The 19,961-nt window shown below is 38.5% G+C and overlaps 1 protein-coding gene across 14 annotated transcripts in view; it reads right to left on the minus strand.

Annotated features, from left to right (window-relative positions):
• The window catches only part of UTRN (utrophin), a 457,676-nt gene that overhangs the window by 13,375 nt on the left and 424,340 nt on the right, over positions 1–19,961 (minus strand). For 12 of the 14 annotated variants that reach the window (XM_074368225.1, XM_010965836.3, XM_074368224.1 and 9 more), the window contains 6 exons: positions 16,299–16,435; positions 11,167–11,205; positions 10,875–10,940; positions 9,708–9,773; positions 998–1,156; positions 364–604 (listed from right to left, as the gene is read on the minus strand). In XM_074368225.1, coding sequence (XP_074224326.1) covers positions 364–604; positions 998–1,156; positions 9,708–9,773; positions 10,875–10,940; positions 11,167–11,205; positions 16,299–16,435 — 708 coding nt within the window. The remainder of the gene's footprint in view (positions 1–363; positions 605–997; positions 1,157–9,707; positions 9,774–10,874; positions 10,941–11,166; positions 11,206–16,298; positions 16,436–19,961) is intronic. The other 2 variants (XM_074368228.1, XM_045524554.2) reach the window with 1 other exon arrangement.

The following is a 19,961-nucleotide window of genomic DNA, read 5'->3' on the forward strand; positions in this document are numbered from 1 at the left end:
AGGAGGCTTTAACACAAAGGGTTCAGGTCACTTCCTTTCCCTTAATCTCCACAGATGTTTCCCAAACATAATTTATGCAGATGTATGTTATAGGATCTTTTCCCTTAAACTATGCAGAGCTGAGATAGATTTCAGTGTTTAAGAAGAATGGGCAATTCCATCTTAAGCTGGGGAAACATATTTTTTGGTGGCAGTGAGGATTTAATGCTTATAATATTTGAGGAGGTACTTCTAAGCCAGTTTACCTGTGGAGGTGAGAAACCGGAAGTGAACCCCTCTACTGACCCTGGGACCCAGCCCCTGGGGGATGGGCCTGGGGCGGGCAGCGTGGGGAGGGGCGATGCCACGTCCTGCACACTCTACCTGCTCCAGCAGCTGCCGAAGTCGGTGGAGCTGAGACTCCAGCTGCTTATTGTGATCTTCTAAAATCTGCATCCTAGCCTCCAGCCGGCCTTTGTGCTGCCTGAGGAGTTTAGCTTCTGCTATGAGTTCTGAATCCTCAGACGTGTGATGAGGAGAAACAATGGAGTCTGGAGGGGAGCCGACAGGGAGGCCCCTTCTCAGGTGCTGCTCTTTCAGCTGCTCATATTCCACCTGCAGATTTCTAGTGCAGAGAAGGGAAAACTGGAATTAGCGTTGTGTGCATCACTGTCTCTCCAAAACTATCCCTGAGCCTCAGTGTCGCCCATGCTATGTGTTTCCTCATAGGTAAAAACATTTCTAACAATGAGAGAAGCAAGCATGAATAAAACTGCAGCTGCAAATAAGCAAGCGTTCTAACAGACATCACTCCTGAACCCTGAAATGTAGCTGTCAGCTGCAGCCAGTAGCCCAGCATGTTAGTGTCCTCCGAAACTCTGCCTCCACTGCACTTCCTGGACGGTGGTCCTGAAAGAGAATGGGGAAGGGCCACGTGGAAGTGCATATGAAAGAATCCTCCATCAGAAGTTTTCCCAGGGTGACACAGGGGAAACCTCCTCTCCCAGGTCTAGCACACCTTTGTTCTTCCTCCAGGTCAGCAATGATCCTCTCCAGTTCTCCGCGTTCTTCCCTTTCTACTGACTTCAGGATCTGAGCTGGACTCTGGGGCTGGCTCACCGGGGACTCCCCTCCGAGCGTCTGGCAGTACTGCTGGATGAGGGCATGCTCGTCCTCCCTGGGGAGACAAAGGAGACACATGCAAAGGCTCACATCTGGACGTGGATGTCTCTGGACATAAGAGAAATAGAAACAATGATGGTCAGACAGCTGCTGGGCCAAGCCTGCCTTAAAACTCCGTGTCCCTGTAACAATGCCAAAAAAGTAGGCTCAAAGGCTGTTAACCAAAAGTAAACTGCTATACACGGAGTGTTTGTTTCCCCTTCCCCATATTCCTTTGTTGAAACCTAATCCCCAGTATAATGGTGTGTGGAGGTAGGGCTTTTGGGAGGTGATTAGGTCATGAGGGTGGAGCCTCCAAGAATAGGATTAGTGTCCTTATAAAAGAGACCCCTGAGAGCTTGCTTCCTCCTTTTGCCATAAGAGGGAACTGAAAGATGAACCAGGAAAGGGGGGGGGGGTCCTTATCAGATACCAAATCTGCTGGCTCCTTGATCTTGGATTTCCCAGCCTCCAGAACTAGGAAAAATAAATGTTTGTCATTTATAAGCTGCCCAGTTTATAGTATTTTGTTAAAACAGTTCCAATCAACTAGTTGATCTCACTGTCTTTAGCATGTGGTTAACAGCAATTCTGTAATGCTTTGTAACCCAAGAGATGGTAGAAGATAATCCTTTTATTTATTTTATTTATTTCATGTAAATAACTTGGCACAAATTATAATTGTAGATCTTTATAAAATAGCTACAGATATTTTACTTAATGTTATTGACACATCATTTATAGGATCAACCATTCTCCTTTAAACAAGAAACTACATTTAATTCACTTGGGTTCTCCCACTTTTCTAACCACTTTTATAATGAACTAGACATATTAATAATGTGGTCAAACCTAAAGACTGACAGAAACAGAAGCATAACAAAGCAAACGTGTTTATGGGAAGGAAATGCTTATCAGCAAGCCTGGAATCCCTTCCCTTCTTTTACCAGAGATCCAGGCAGATCTTGTAAATGTGCAAACGACAGACCTCCTAGCTAATGCTAGCAGCAGAATCCTGCTATAGAATACCATTAGCAGACTGGACTTGGTCTGTTTTGATGGCTTTTGGTAAACAAATCTTGGAATCTATGGATTTATATAGGATATGGCTTCAGATAAACATCTAGTAAGTTATACAGCTATCAAAGGATAAAATGGAGCCAACCCATGCTGAACCAGCTCCCTTCTGTGTAAGTGATATGACTGCAAATATCCCTTGGAGACCTCATCTGTCACACTGGGGTCAGAGCACATCCTAATGCAGCCAGAAGGAACCTACTGGTGCGGGCAGTTCTGGACCTTTTGCTGAAGCCCTGGAGCTGATGAGCAATGCTTGATACTGGGTGAGGTCTCTGATTCTGTGAGTTGTGAATGAAAAATATTGCAAACCATATCAGTAAACAAAGAATGCTGAAACCATCAAGTCATCAGTGGCTGCCGACACCCCCCAGTGAAGATAAGCCTGCAGCCCAGCCTCTGCAGCCACTCACAATGGTGCACTCTGAGGGCACTCAGAATAATAAAGGACAGGATACTGGCCCTAGATAGCTAGAAGCTTGTCAAAAGAATGAATTCAATGAGCCCAAATGTTTGCTTCCTCCCATACATGGAAAAGCACTAGATTCTTTAACTTGAGATGCCTGGTTTTCTTTAGATAACAAGTAATCTTTTATTGTTCCAACCACCTGGCCTTTGTTGTAAAGCCCCTATGTATCCTAGCTCCTCCCCTACCTCTTCGGAGCAGTCCCCCAGAGCCATCTGAGAGGCTGTCATCCCAGCTCGAGTCCTCCTGCCAAATAAAATATAACTCTCAACTTTTAGGCTGCACATTTATTTCGGTTGCCAGAGTCTAATTTGAAAATCCAAACCTGTATTATCACCATTTACTCTGATAAAGAGGAGACATGAAATTGCATCTGAGAAGTAGTGAATTCTTAGAAAAGGCGTGTCCTGTGCATTGAGATCAGAGCAGTATGAAGAAGTAAATGCAAATAATGAGTGTTCGGCCTGCAAAACAGCCAAAGCAAAGGTTCAAATGAGCCACCTGTTGATTTATTTTGCTTCCTTTATCAGCAAACCTACCTAACCTCAGAAGAAGGAGGAGCAGGACTCTTACAACTGGAAGAGTTAGAAACTGGAAATAAGACACTGATGCGAAGAACTGAAATAAACTGTGGAACCATTCTTTGATTACTGGTCCTGCAAAAATGTGGTATCACTGTGAGATAAACAAGGGAGACTCTGGAAGAATTTCAGGCTTGCTCCTAAATTTAGAAGGATGGCAGTAAGAGAAGAGAATGGGTCCTGCATCACTGCAGAGCAGCAGTGCTTGAAAGCATGAACCCAGAGCTCCTAGGATGCCCATGTAGTGAAATCAAACAGAAACCTGGCAAGGAGGTCTGTGCCTGTGTGTTTGGAGGTAGGGGAGGGTATTTTCCTGATAGGGAATAAATGGCCAATACCCTAAGCCGAACTGCATTATGAAGGAGCAGAGAAGGCTATGAGGCTAATGCATCAACACCACGGGGACAATACTTAGCTGCTAAGGATGACAAGACTCACTTCACCCGGTTTAAATGAAGAGAGAGGCCATAATAAGAGAAGACAAAAAGTACAGATCTAATATATGGACAGGACAATGGACAAAGTATAAAGATACAGAGGGTATAAAGTAGGTAATAAAATAAAAAATAAAGTAAAAGCAAAGGAAGAGTACAGCAGAACATTAGTAAATATTTCTCAGGCTGAAAAAGACGAGTATAGAAACTAAAAAGACTGAGTACCCAAAAAAGAAATAATAACAAAAGAAGAATGTTCATATACATCCCAGTGAAATTTGTATCTATTCAGGATAAAGCATCACAAGCAGTCAGCCAGAAATGAAAACAAAACAGTAAATCATTTGCAAAGAAAGAAAAAAGGGTTAGCCTCCTACTCTCCATAATAGTCAAATGTCCAAAGACAATGGACAATGTGTAGAGTCCCAGCCTAGCCATTCAGGACCAGCCAGGTCACATAAACGTACAGTAAAACGCTTTGTCAATAGAGCAAAACAAAGAGCAAGGATGATGCAAAACAGGAAACAAAAGTAGACAGTGATCTCAGATACTGCGATAAATAAGAGGTAAACTGATTCTCATATTGGTTAAAAAAATAATTAGATGATTCTTATGAATAATTCACCTCAAGAAAATTAAAGACCAAAGTAAAAGTTAAACGAGGAGGAGGAGGAGGAAGCGAAGGGGAAGTGGGGAGAGGAGGAGGAGGAGAAGGAGAACTACAAAGAAGAATTAAAGGAAAGCTTGGGTCCTGTAAGCTCCCTGGCAGATCTATGACTGGATCACAGGCCCCCCCCACAGAGCCCCTTCCATATCACAAGCACCATGAGACCATTTATGCCCTTAGAACACTTACGCCAGTGGGCACTTGACCTCAGGAATTATACTTAGTGCTTAATATTAACAGCAACTAAATACTTGTTTTAAGTATTTTGGGAGTATCCACAGTGAAACAAATATATACACAAAAGAGTCAAAATTAGATTTGAGATGCATCCCATTGCCAACATGTATACAGATTCATTTCTTTTGGGAACCTGATGGGGCAGTTAACATTATTTTTACTTTTAATATAATTATCATCATGTCCTCTATCATTACGTTCTTTCAGTAAGGTATCTGGAAGGAAATTAAGGCAATTTTTACAAAGATAAGAATTTAAATATAATTTGTATATAACATATAATTTTAGTCTTAAGTGGTTTTCACAGACTATTGGGATAAAAGTTAAATATGAAAATAGATACATTCTAGTTCTTAATTATATATAATGAAGACCAAGAGCACACTCTTTAAATGCAGACAGTCATGAGGTACCATATTAAGGTCATTTAACATCAATAGTGTGCCCAGTGCTAAAACAGAAAATGTCACCAAAATATAGGTCCGCATCAATGAAATACCATTAGATGGAATGTAATTATACCATATTTAAGTCATGAATAGTAAACACTATCCAGATTACAAAATCAGTACATAGCCAATGAAAAAAGAATTGTGATTCATACAATGACCTTTTGAAAACAGGCACAATATAAATAAAAATAACAGTAATTTCCTTCCTTTAAAGGTTTGTTTTGTTCCAGGCTTCAGAGCTGCCAACAGCAAAGTGAGTGCAAACCAGGCCAGCCTCCCTCCCCCCGCCCCCGCCCAATTTGATCCTTCCACATAAAACGGTGTCACTCAAGGGCACGCTGCAGATGGAGTGAGGCATCCTGATGGCAGGAACTAAGACTATCCTGGGTCCTGTCTCTTTCTCAGACATGGTTGCTCAATTCCTCCTTGAAAGAAAATTAGTATCCTTAAAGTTAACGCCCTTTTAAATTGTCCAGAGTCAGATTTCCAGGGGAAAAGGGAGTACTGGCAATTGGGTTTATTTAGGGGTAAAAAGCCTTGAGACTGATTCATATCCAGGCCGGGGAGGCAGCAGCCCATGATGCATGGAGCTGCAACAAATTAACCGGTTCACAGAAGGTGAGCGCTGTGAGGAGGCAAGAAATTGGCTCATACACTAATTTACGGGACAGAGAAAGGCTCACACTGCAGGGTAGGATGGTTGCTTCTGAAGATACAAATGAATAAAAGGGTCTTGGGTAATTAAGAGAGAATTACAAGTTAAACTCAAAATTCGTACCTCAAAGAGTAAGGCTATATTATTGCCTATGGTGGAGATGACCCAAAACCAAATTTAGGAGATTGAGCCAGCAAACGTTGAATTTACAAAATCTTCTTGTTAGGTGTGGACTGTGAAGCTGGGGCATGGATGGACATGGGAAGAATGGGGATAAGGACAGTGATGGCCTCCAGGAGGACTGGAAAGATCTGCAGATGCTCTGACCCTCCCACCACCCCCACTGCAGTGCTCCCTTGGGGGAAGGCCTCCCTTCCCGGAGCGGCTGAGGCAGCACAGTGAGGGTGGGTCGGGGTGGTCTGGATGTCCATGCCTACAGCCAGGCTGCCTAAGTCCGAACCCTAGCCCCATCACTTACTGACTGCAAGACCCCTGGCAAGCTATATCACCTTGCAGGGTCTCAACTTCCTCATCTGTAAAATGGTGGAACAAGAGTATCATCTCAAAGGGTTCTGTGAAGATTAAACAAGTGAAGATGGGCAGAGGGCTTAGAACGAGCGTGGCTCTTAAGATGCTCTATACCAAGGAAGAGATGGGGCTGTTTTTGCACCATCATCATCATCATTATCATTATTCAGGAGAAGCTGAATAATATTTTTACGCCTCAGCTCAGAATATACAAAAACCTCAACTCAAGAAGGCCTGGGGGTAAGGTGGAGAATTTAAGAAAGAAAAATGACAAAAATTATTTTGGAAGTCTGTTAAAATGCCTTTTTTTTTTTTCTTTTTTTCGCTTAAGGCACTTTGAGTTGGTTTTTTAATCTTTCCCAAGAACAGCCATAAAAATTGCAAATACTTTGATGTTGATTTGTCTCAAGACAGACCTGAGTGTAAAACAAAAAGAGCCATGATTGCCTTGAAAAGCCACCGACCCTTCATCCAGAAGCCAGCAATCCTGTTAGGTGGCCCTGGAAACTGTCATCTGTTATCTCCGGGGACTGTATCATGACCCTCCGGGTGCTGGGGCCTTAGGAAACGTCCAGGAAAAGGCCAGGTGTTAGAATATATTGCACACATATCTCCTGCTATGACAATAAGGAACAGATAAGCTTTGATCCACGCCGGAAGCAAAGAAGGATCACACTGTGTCTTTCTAAGAGAGTGAGCATTTCTTCCTGTAGCCTGTGATCCAAGATGCTAAATTATAAGATGAGGAAATTGCTCTCGTAAATCATGAGGAGCCCAAAGGAGATAATCATCATCCTCACTGAGATCATCGACCCACTGGGAGAAAAGGGGTTTATTACAGTAATACTTACTCACTTTGTCAAGTCAATAGTACAGATTTAAATGAAAATATTTTAAAAGTAAATATTATACATTTAAGGGAGAAAAGGTGACCATTTCATGTTAAACCGCTGGATTTTAGGTCCAGAGTAGGGCTTCAATGGTTGAGTCCCTGTTAGCATTCTCACCTGCACGGCAGAACCCTTGCACGTTATGGGAAAAGAACCCCAGAATTCTCAGTAGTTCAAACTGTGAAAGAGCAAAGAACTGCCAGATTGGCTTTATCGAAATAAGATTTACTAACACATTCATTAAGAAAATATTAATACACCAGTAACTGGAAAACAATTTCTCTTTAGTGGTTACATGTTCTTACACTATTAATTTAACCTCATATAGAGGAGAGTTTGTTTCCTTGCCTTTTCCGGCACCTAGAGGCCACCTGCATTCCTTCATTTTCAAAGCCAGCAGAGTAGTGTCTGTAAAATCTCTTTATGTCTGACCTCTGCTTCCACAGTTACCTCTCCTGTGTTACCTCTGACTCTCCTCCCTCTTACAAAGACCCTTGTGATAACATCAGGCCCACTCCATCGCAAGATCCTTGATTCAATCACACGGGCAAAGTCCCCTTTGCCACGTAAAGTGACACATTCACAGGTTTCAGGGATTAGGATGTGGACTTCTTTGGGGGCCCATTATTCTGCCTCCTACAGTATGCCCTCGCCATGTTGTGCCCCTGTGGGAGCACTTATCTCCTCTAGTCTGTAAGATTCGTGAAGACAGGATCTACCTCTGCAGACCTTTACAGCACTGGGTGCGTGGCCGCGGCGTGCTGCTCAATGTTTAACAGCAAGCTCTCTAAAAGATAAGTAAATTAAAAGGCCCTGATGTGAAGCATTTTAAATTTTTACGGCTTAAAATACTTTCATCAAGGCCAAATTAAGCTAGTGACTTGACTAAACGTGGAGCTGGGAAAAGATACACAGTTACACACCACCTGACACCCCCAAGAACATACATAGCAATAAAATATAAGGAAAATAATTAGGACCTGATGAGTTTTGAGTCTTACTTTTGTTTTTATTTTAATCTAAGCTATTGAATTGCAAAGTGCACACAAACAAGTTTCTAACAATAGCTCTGTTTAACCAACAGTTTACAAACTTCTGGCAGATTTACCAACCAGCTCTCACAGTTGGCTCCAGCACACCACTGCAAGGTAGGGATGCAGTAAATATTTGCTGGATGGGTGAATGAGTTAACGTATCTACTGACAGTATATTAAGATGTATTCAGCTGTTAATCATCTGATTGTTTTTTCTTTTCTCAGACATTAGTGCTAAATTTGAAAATAGTGTTTATTCTGATTTGAAGATAGGACATATTAAATTTGAGCACTGCTTTTACTCTGTTCACACAAGGTATGACAAACACATTTTAAAGAATTTAAATTTGGTTTTAATTATTTAAAAATTTGGTTTTAATGATCATTTTTTGACTTTGTTTAATTTTTTAGCTATTTGCCAAACTTGGTGGACATTATGTTGATTTAGGATGCTCAAGATACTCAGCTACTTTATATGAATTACATACTAGGAGATTAAATATGAAACAAACATGATGAATATGCTATTATCTTGGTTTGGGAATTGTTCCAAACTCACAGTACATTAATAATAATGTACAAATCACTACTACATTGTTATAAACTATTAACATGCTAATCTTTGAAATTTAAAATTGAAGAATCTCCTGAAAACTTTTCTTGATAAGCTTAATGATAATAAAACAATTTTTTAAAATATTGACAAGGAAATATTCTATATTAGACTGCTGAAGGTATTTCAACTTGGCTCTCTCCATGGTCTTTTTTAGTTTAAAACACCTAAGTGCTATAACATTCCTGGCTACTTGACAGCTTCCCACCAGATCCAAACCACAATGAAGCTCTGTGAGTCAAGTAAACTCAACACTACTGAAATCTTTTTAGGCATCATTTAGAATTTAAAATGTTAATTTCAAGGTGGTAGAGGGTGGGAAAAGTTTTAAAAGCAAGATGTTACACAACAGAGGGAGGATCAGAGATAAAATATCTGCCTAGAAAGGTTTTTAAAAAGTACTCTGAAGTTCATGAGGCTTTTCCTGGTTGCTAATAAAATACAATATTGGCAGAGGAGTTAACACTTTTCAATGAAGGGTGGGGAGTATATATGTGCCCACAAGTGTGTGGGTCATAACTGCCAAGTGGCAGGGATTACGGAGAAAACGGGGGCACATGGAAGGAAAAGGATTTCATAGCAGGGCACATATTCTGTGGAACTACATTTGTTAAATTAACACAAACTATGAGACAAATGGAATGAAGATCTACACCTGTATTTATAAATAAGACAATCTGATTTTTCAGAGGTAGATTAGTTGCCAAACGTAGGGTTTTTTTCATTAACTTGTATGAAACTAAATAAATAAACATATCCAAATTATACTATTATGGCTTGAAAGCATAAAATCTATGCAGGCATTTTTATAACCACACTTACCAATTTTGATTGGGATCAAAATTCACAGCCACAATCAATGTAGATTATTTCCGACAGCCACAGAACTAGAACCAGGCGCCCCAGTCATCACTCATTTCATGATTTACTTACACGCTTCCTGTGGTAGAGCTGCTGTCCGTGAGGAAAGACCCATTAGTCCGTTCCATTTGGGCCAGTCTGAGAAGTGGAAACAAGGCAGTTAGAGAACGTGGCCACACAGGGCAGAGTCAACTGGAGGTGCATCCGCAGTCTTTCCTAAACTGTCCTAATTCTCACAAAATACAGAATGGTCAAAATCCCCTCACAGGACTGCAATCAAAACAACATCTAATGTCAAGTTATACTTCTATCATCACTGCCTTACCAAGGGATCGTCTCCTATATTATGTTAAAATATATAGGTTATATATCATGTTATACAGTCTCCTAATAGACCTAGACTTCTAAAAGTCTACCAGATCCTAAGCCAGTCTTCATTTGTACACAAGTCTGACTATGTCCCTCTCACGTGGAAAGACTTTCCTTGACTTCGTTTATCTAAGGACAGAACCCTACTCCTTAGGAAGTGGGCTCCTCATTATCTGGCTTCGGTTTCTGCCCCTTCACTCCTTCTTGTCCTTTCCCCTTTCTCCACCTGCAATCCTTTAAATAAACTATGTTCTTTCCTAGTTCAATGCTTTTGAGTATGTTTTTCCATTAATCCAACCTTGGCTTTTCCCCAAAATTTGATGTGGCCAAGACTCAGTTCAAATGTTACTGTTTTTATTGCTTAAACTAACCTTTAAAGGCGTAACTAGTTACTAGTATCACCAATACTTGGTATATACTTTTTTTTTTCCCTGAGAATTTGTACACATCAATACCAGCATATGCTTTATATTGTTTGGGAACTCTAAAATAAACCCCTATAATAAAGAATTAGCATAAATTTAATTACATAATGTAATTCATACATGCACCATCTCCTGAGAACACTTTCAATCCCTATTTTCATTCACTGAAACTGGGTTACATTCTCTAAATCCTGCTTGCACAGTGTCTGGATTCTCATGAGCTCAGTAATCACATCCTATGGAGATTTACTCCAAAGGATGTGTAGCAGGTGTTTGGTAAAGTGCAAATTACAATTTGGAAAGCTGAAAGCCCAGACTTCAAACATCATGACTCCTGCAAAACGACATTCCTTAAATCAAGGCATGTTAATGACAGAAGATTAATACAGAAAGAGAGACATTCTGAGCAGTGGAGCAGGAGAGGGCTCGTCCCAGAGTTTCTTACCGAGTAGCATACTGTTCTATTCTTGAATGGGTATCATCATGAAACAGCTGAGGAGACTGTGAGGGGCTATAAAAGAGAAAGCAAATAAACAGTTTTATGCCCAAATATTTATCGATGTTACGATTAGGAATGTTAGCTTAGTTACATAATGAATTTGCCATGCAAACAAACCACTAGGATTGTTACCCAGGAGGCAGAACTATTATTTTAGAACAGGAGTTTAGTAATCACCGCATGCTAATAAAACTGATCAGAACATCCGCCTTGTGCATATGGAGCTGTGAATACTCACTCATAGTGCTCTGGCCACATACTGATGAGTGTGATAGGACTGCAAAGAGGGGAGAGGGAAACAAAAACCACAGAACAAACACTTTAGAGCAATTTAAGACAAAAGCAGCGGGCAGGGTGGGGTGGGGGACATTCTTAATTGTCCTCCACTCCTATGTTTGGTTGCCCTGAGGTCCACCATGAAGAAATCAAAAGTAACAGAAATGATTGTTTATTCTAGAGAAGATGCTGTATATTTAAGTGCCTGCCGGGGCCTTTTCACAGCTATTACAGGACATTTGTTATAGACAGCAAAGACATCTTTAAATAGTCTTACTGAAGAAAGAAACAGAATGCTATAAAATAGCTCAAAATTATGTAATAATTTTTAAAATACTGTTCCATAATATACTGAAGAGAGATGCAATCATATTTTTGTTTTTTGTGGAGAAGAACCTTGATCAGAAAGGTAACATTAATTACTCAAGACCACATTATATACTGATGGCAGAGTTGCAATAAAATGAGATTTCTCTGATTCTTTGCCCAATTTTAAATGTAAAATTCCAAACCCAGGTGTACACAGAGTATTGCAACCTCACAAATACACTGAAAAAAGATACAATCTAGGTACTCCTCTCTACACCCAGCCCAAAGTTTCACATTATCACTAGAACTGAAAGCAATTTTTCTGCATCACTATACACTTTCTTTAAATAAAATTTTATACAGAAGTCCAATCAATGAAAGTGAAGAAAAGAAACACGGTCTGCTTGAATCAGAGCTTGAGACTGGAACTTGATTTTTCCATATTCCTCCTAGTCCTGGAGGTGCCCTCCCACCTCACAGCACTGCCTAGAACTCCCCAAGCTTCCATGCAATACCGTTTGAAAACAGATGATCCTAATCGAAAGCTAGTTCAAATTCTAACCATTTTTTTTTTTTTTTGGCAGGGGGGCAGAGGGGGAGAAATACGGATGAATGTGGAAATTTAAAGTTCCAAAGAAAATCAGTTGTCTAATTGAATAAGTCTCCTGCAAAAGCTAATGCTGATTGAAACAAAGAGGAAGGAAAGTTTAAATTTTTCTAGATCTAGACCCACCTGATTCTCCTGTTTCTATAATAGATACATACTTAAGAAAAAGTTAATGATCTCATTATCTCCTACTGGGAAGCAAATGTTGATGTCTGCATAGCAAAGATTAAAAGAAAATGGAAAGTCATCTTCTTGAATGAAAACCTAAGACTCTTTGGACCTACTCTGAAAAACAGGCATTTATCCAGTCTGGGTTTGTCAGAACATCCAGTCTGTAGATAGACTTAATTATCCATGTGTAAAATGATACAACAACAATGAAACAACACAGTATTATTCAATAGTCTTTTTACATCACTACTGTTTATTAACTCTGAAATATGGATGTTAAATGTCAGGTAAATGATTTGCACTACACTTTCTAAAAAATAGTAACTGCTCGAGAGATTATTGCTAAAATTCAAGTGTACCGCAACATTGGCTGTGAGCTTGAAACATGAGAAAACTATGTATTTTTTCGTCTTAATCGAACTTGGAAAAGCTGTGTGGAACTGCTTGACTGGTTCCTGCAAAGTTAATTCAGTTAGCACGATAGTGATTCATTGAACTAAGATAAGAATGGCAGAGGCACTAAGCTACATTGAACCTTTCTCAAAAGAAGGTTTTTTATATATTGTGAAAATTTCTAAGGGAAAAAATAAAGATTAAAAAATCAAACTTTAGGCTTTATTGACTTCACAGTACTTTGATTTGTTGAAAAAAAAAAAGTTAAATGATAAGCTTTCTCATTTAATTCTACAAGAAAAACACAGGGTAGTATTTTCCCTGCATAGTTAGAATCTGTGATTAAAGGGGGTTAAAAGTAAAACCGATCTGCATGTTCGCCTACACTTCACAGTGCAGCCTATCCCTGCTTCCCAGAGTGGTGGCTGAACAGGGTGTTTTGGTTAATCACACACTAATAGGAAAGGACTCAGACTCTACTAAATACATTTAATAATGTATGAAACATCACTCAGACTTCCTTTGAAGAACGTAATGCCTCAAATTCTCAGCAGGCTGCTCCTTATGCTTCCCATCATTTTACCTTCTTAAGTCCAACTGTCCCAGAGCAGAGTAAGTGGTGACCCGCATGTTCTAGCATATAAACCTTCGGTGGCTCCCCACTGCTCTCAGGATAAACTCCAAACTCCTTGGCATGGCTGACGTGGCCCCCATTATCTGGTTCCTGCTTTTCTTGTCACTCTCCTTGCTTGTCACTGTTCCCTGCTTCCCATCCCAGTTTCCAAAACAATCTTGTCTTCTGGCTTTTTAAAATGTTTGCTTTGCCTGGAAACTCCCCCTCTCCTCCCCAGGCACCCAACACTGAGCGTTTGGCCCCATTAATCTTTCAGTTCTCAGGTTGGGTGTCACTTCCTCCCAGGCCAGTGCTCCCACAGCCATAATTACACTTACTGTGACTTGGTTCGTGCTACAGTAAGAACTTTAAAAACCATGAAACTCATCTATTCCACCTTAACCAACACCAGGGAGAGGTGTTTATTTGAGTCCGCCCAGTCTTCAGGGAAACCAACCTATCTTTTTAGCCAATACATCTCTCTCAGTTCTCAAATTACTTTGCCATTATTTGAGCTTATTTCTCAGGTTTATTTTCAGTGGTAACTCTTTCACTAAGCTCTACTCATTTATGTTGATTTATTTTTTTTAAAAATTGCATAAATTGTTACAAAATTAATTGAATAAACCTAGGCATGGTTTTGTTTACCTCCTTTTAATAATAACTCATTTTCTCCATAAATCCCTTCCACGCATGCATGTATGATTACTGGATGGAGGATAAGACACGTCATTTTTCAGAGGTGAAAGAGAAAGAAGCGAAAGAAAATTCTAATCAGCTTCATAAATAACTTCAACACATTTACCACTTCGCTGGTTTTTCTCCAGTCTTCTCCTCCCACAAATAGAAGAACAAACGAAATCAAACTTTTTACTACCCACTCACATAAATTGTTACACCAGAAGATTAAGTGGCCTTGTACTGGAAAGGGCTCAGTAGAAAAATGAACTATACTGACTCCAAGAATGCGTTCTAGGATTAAAAAAAGAAGAAAACCTGCCCACTGTATCCAGTAGCTCATAAATCTTTTCCAAAAAGGATCTTGTGGCATCTGATTTAATCTTATACTCCTTCTTTTCTTTCTCTTGTTTTCCTCTCACCGAAAACACTGGTAAATTCATGTTAGATGAAATGAAGCATCTTCAGAGTTACAGCCAAAAATCATAGCACACGATTATTTGGCACATTTTTCTGTTCTTTTTCACTTAACTGAGTCACTCAGAATAGAATGATTGATGTCAGTGATTAGTTTGACACTGAAAGGTAAATTATCAAAATTGCTTAAAAGGAGTATAAAAGATCTATCTATCTGCAGGATTCATATGAAGGATGCAGGCATTTGGAACATAAAACGCCAATGGTTTATCAAAAGAGTGGAAGGCACATCACTAGTTCCAACGTCTCAGACTATCCTGTAAATAAAAGCTGTGTGTGATAATTCTATGCTCAGGCAGTTACTCCTAAGGTTATTTAGACCTGATACCAACAGAAGTACAATTTTGTCTTTATTAGAAGGTGTTCAGCATAGTCAGCCTATTTATTAGATACTAAAACAAATAAGAATGCATTATCTTATGACCTTTTGAAAAAAAGGGAAAAAACATACCCACAAGACAAAGAAGGGACCAAAAACTACCTTTCCTTATCGATTTTAAGTATTTGAATAGTGTCCTTCAAATTGAAATTGCTTCAGTAAAATTTCTTCTAAAGTAGATGGTGGAAAAAAATATCTGGGAGGCATATATCTTAGTTGCACGGAGTTCATATCAATGTTATCAAAAGTTGGTATTTTTTGGTATTTAAATGTAAATGTGGCATTTTGGGACCAATCTAGCTACACAGACAGCTGCATTATATTTCTTTCTGCAGGCAGACCTGTAACATTACCTACAGAGAGATAAATAAAGCTTACTATAAAGCTTGGTTGCTTTGAAAAAAAAAAATGTACATAAATGTAGCAAAGCCCCTGGTATACAAGGTTTTATATGGAAAAAATTTTGAACTAAATAGTCTATCCCTGTATTTTGACATCTTTGAGACATGGACTGCTAGGATAGAAAGGACTATTCCGACTCTCTGATGATCTCTCATTTATACAATAAAATGAACTATGAGTTTTGAAGGCTAAATGTTGACACATTTTTATACTTCTTACTACAATTTTCTCTACTGTGTCAGGTTAGAAAATGCCACCCTTCGGAGCTTCATTTTTATAGTCACTTGAGAAGGCATATTTCTGTAAATGGAACTTTACTGTTCTTTATGGCTAGCACTCTGGTGATGATTAGCAATAAAAGTTCATTTTCCACCAGATTCAAGCAAAAGAAAATTGCCTTGGCAGGCATATTTACGCTGATATTTTAAAAAGTGATTCAAAGACGTAAAATCATATTTAGTTTGATCTTGATATATAATTGTTTTGTAATTTAAAATTAGTCCCTGCATTTCTTCTGGCTCATTTAAAATTTTCTTTTTCTTTTCACTTCAGGGTATAAATTGTTATTCTTTGCTTTATAATCCCATAGTAATTTTGCTACTTGAAACTTTATTTATCTTTGTAAACTCAAATTATATACTTTTAAGAAATTTCATCTATTACATGTACTACAAGAAATAGTAAAAACATCCTACAAAGAGGGGAAAATGGAAAAGAAATAAAATGATGAAAAAGCATATAATACGACAATTTGCTTTAAGTTTTTTGTAAGAGTGAAAGAGATGACCAATGTGAAGTTGAGACATTAGTACGTATTTTTAAAGTTTAGGAACTTACGCAAAATTAAAACTGAAAATTTTGCTGTAACATTGTCAAAAGCAAATACTCAAAATTCATGTTGTGAAGATTGATTCCAAGTTGATTTTACCTCTTTTAAAATGAAATATTTTACAAAAACACAAATTCCTTTTGGTATCAGACAATTTCTCTTTTGTCACTAACATAATAAAAGACAGTATCGGTTATAAGAACACATACAAGTTTCATTATTAAAATTAAACTTACGTTTCTAAGTTGTCACCTTCAAGAACTGTCTGGACTGGCAGGTAGCCAAGCCGAGGATGTTTGGCAAAGTATTTCTTTGATCTGAACTTATTCTTCAGCACCTTTGTGAAGTCTCGTACATCTTCCCCAGACGTTGTCTATGAGGTTGAAAAAAATTACACTTTTGTCATTAAAATGGAAGGAGACAACTATCCACAATCAAATTGAAGCAGATGTAAACTGATGCAATTAAATGACAGCAGTTTCAGTAGCTTAATGTATTTCTGGAATAACACACAATGTCCTGAGAACACATGGCCATCAGCACTCATCATTAAATACATCCAGCAACTAGTCTATAATTTTTAATTTCCTGTTGAGAATAAACCATAGGAAGCTCATTCTCCCAATATCTTAACAACTGGGCCAAAAAGTAAAATTAGTTTTGGGCAATGTTATTGGTTGATTCCTTTCTCTAAAAAAGTTACAATTTGCTATTAAACATCTGGAGATAATGAAGTATTCTGGATATTATATGGTTTTAACTAAGGTGAATAAATGAAGGTGAACTACATATGTAGCCTGTACTGACTTCACAAGCCAGCATAAATCGTAGTCTGGACAAAAGAAAGTAATACATAAAGGGGAAAGAGGAGGGCCGCACTGGTGTGCTACAGTGCAAGGAATACCGTCAGATTCTTTGTTCTTTCCCAACCATGCAAACGTATAATTACTTGACATGGACTAAATTTCTAATGGCAATATAAAATGTTACATTTTTAGGCATTTCAAGATGATTAGTTAATAATCATTTAGGGTGAAGTGGGCTGAAATCTGCCTGAGCCTCCACCCTCCTCGTTCCTTTCCATGAACTGTTCTCTAAGCCCCAATTTTCTAATTCTTATCATCAATTCTAGTTTTTACTTGGAATGTGTTAAACAGACATCAAGGTTAGTCCTTCTTAAGATGTATTTAAAATACAAAACTGAGCTAAAACCTTGGTTGTCTGACTCATACTTGGCTTTCCTATCTATAATTAGACAGACCTCACTCCAATCTGTTTATGAAACAAAATCAGAGAACTTATTTATAATAACAAAGTGAGTGCCAAATACTTTGACTTACCCACTGCCTGCTCTCCCCAGCCCTTGCACCCTCCCCGGTCTGTCTTTTCCCTCATGACAACCATGCCCAGGTGTCATACAAACTTGTTTTGCAGATGGAAGGGAAAAGAATATAATTATTTTTTAAAACAACTAAATTCTGAGTCAACCCTTATGTAGTTTTGTTACTTTCTATTTGCTCCCATTTCACCTAAATATATCTTCTTCTAGTAAACAATTAAGGGAACTTTTAATTCTCTAAGCCTGCAGAGCACAGAGAAAACATAAATCAGCCCAAGCTATTTATACATCAATTTTTACCTTATTAAAAAATATATATACACAGCAAGCACAACCCATGTTATCATTAGGCCTTCCTATCAGACCCACAATGTCAAATCTTTTCCTGAATAACGAAGAATAAACTATAAAATACCTGCAATTATATAGATACAAACTGCCCAAAATGTAAAGTGTAGAAAATAAGCCATTAATGAAAAAAAAAAAGAATCCAAGACACTCTACAGAGGAAAAAAGGGTTGCTGTGAAATGATAGTTTGGGTTAAAATCTATAACCAGGCAGAACAGGAGAGAAAAGCAGAACACAGTTGGGAGTAAAGAAGGAAATATTTAGAGACATAATACCTGGGACAGAGAATAAAGCCAAAAGGACCTACTATAAAGGACATTTGGACCTTTAGCAATGGGTATCACAACTGCAGATCATTAAGGTTATAGGTATGTTTATCCTGAATGTTTTGGTAAAGAGAAGAAAAAAAAAAAAGGAAGAAGTTTTCCATGACAGAAATACAAAAAGAAGGCTCTTATGCAAGAATAAGCATTTATGACCCAATTTATTTCTAGGTCTGCTCTTAACACATTGTTAATATACAGGCAGCTAAGGAAGTAATGGCCCCCAGCTTTTACTTGGTCCATTTCCATCTGGCAATAAAAACATTTTTATTGGTCAGGCCAGTGGTTGTCAAGTCACATCCTGGTCTTTACCTCAGGCAGCCCTGAGTGTGCTGGGTGGGCAAGGCACCAGGCCACTTACCCAGCTGGCCTCAGCCAGGACAGTGTCCAATATGGTGCCTTTCAGTATATTCACGGCGTTGTGCAACCATCACTACTATCTCATTCTAGAACATTATCATCACCTCAAAAGGAAAGCCTGTGCCCATCAGCAGTCATTCCCACCTCCATTCCCACCCCTATCTTCTCCCTACAACCACTGATCTACCTTCTGTTTCTATGAATTTGTCTATCTGGACATTTCTTACAAATGGAATCATATAATACATGGTTCTTTGTGACTGGCTTCTTTCACCTGGCATAATGTTCTCCTAGCTTATCTATATTTGGATTTCAATGTGGTCTCTTGCTTGGGGGAAAAAAAAAAACATCATTCAAAAGTACAAGTCCAATTGCACATCATACATTCTTTAGAGAAATACATTCAAAACATGGAAGAGCAAAGCAAAACCAATCAACCAACAAAAACCCTCTCTGTCTCACAAAAAGCATAGAAACAAAGCACCTACCTGCCTCCCAAAACATTACAGCAGGGGCTGAAATTAAATTAGAGTTTCTGCTAATGCTCCAACTGAGTATTTGGAAAAAATGAATGCATTCTCATACAGAGAATGCTTACTGAGGGGAAAAAAACTACCACCAACAGTTGTAATCTAAAGGCACCAAATTCACTAATAACATAATCTTTAGTGAAAAGTAACTCATCCCACAGGAGTGTGACTCTTCAGTTGGGACAGACCCAAGAAAATGAATTATGCCCATTTTCTCATCAAAAAAGTTAAAAGACAGTTGTACATATTTGGTCTGATTTGCTATCTAATGACAGGACCTAACATTTCTCAGTTCTAAGGTGCTGGAGCTACAGTTTGACAAAAAAAACAAAATAAAGGACCATCCATCTATCATAGTAAATATAATCAAAGTCAACTCCATCTTCTTTTTCTTTTTTAAGCAGTTAACTACTGATGTTATGATATGAAGATGAAATTGATGACTACTTATTACTATACAAATTATGCAATATTTTAAGTTATCCATGCATTCCTTGAAAGACCAGGTTTTCATTCATTGCTGTAAGAAAAGAAAGGAGACCAAAAGATTTTGTAGATCTCGTAAGATGACACAAGGGTAACATAGTGGCACAGAACTCTGCATCTTATAAATAGCTTTCCTTTAACCTCTTTTTACCATCAAGGATGGTAAGACTATCATCACTTGTTTGACTCATAAGGAAACATACTAAAGCTTTCAGGGATTTAGACCTACAATGTCAGTAAGGAGAGAGCTGCTCTTGCAAACCTGGGTCTTTTCAACACAGCAGCACTATGTCACTTCTCCAAGAAAATAAACAATTTTAAGTTTTGTAAGAAAAGAAGTCATAGTCAGTGACTAAAATATCTATTATTACATTCTGAATTTCCCCTTCATTTAAAATAAAGTACTGCTAAGATACCCTGTGGCTGATTTTTACAAAATTTATATTGAAGCGTCACTTTGTAACTTCTAAACTGCACATAAAAGACATGTTTGTTGTAAGTACAATTAGAAA

This window comes from Camelus bactrianus, chromosome 8 (genome assembly GCF_048773025.1).
Source record: "Camelus bactrianus isolate YW-2024 breed Bactrian camel chromosome 8, ASM4877302v1, whole genome shotgun sequence".
NCBI lineage: Eukaryota > Metazoa > Chordata > Mammalia > Artiodactyla > Camelidae > Camelus > Camelus bactrianus.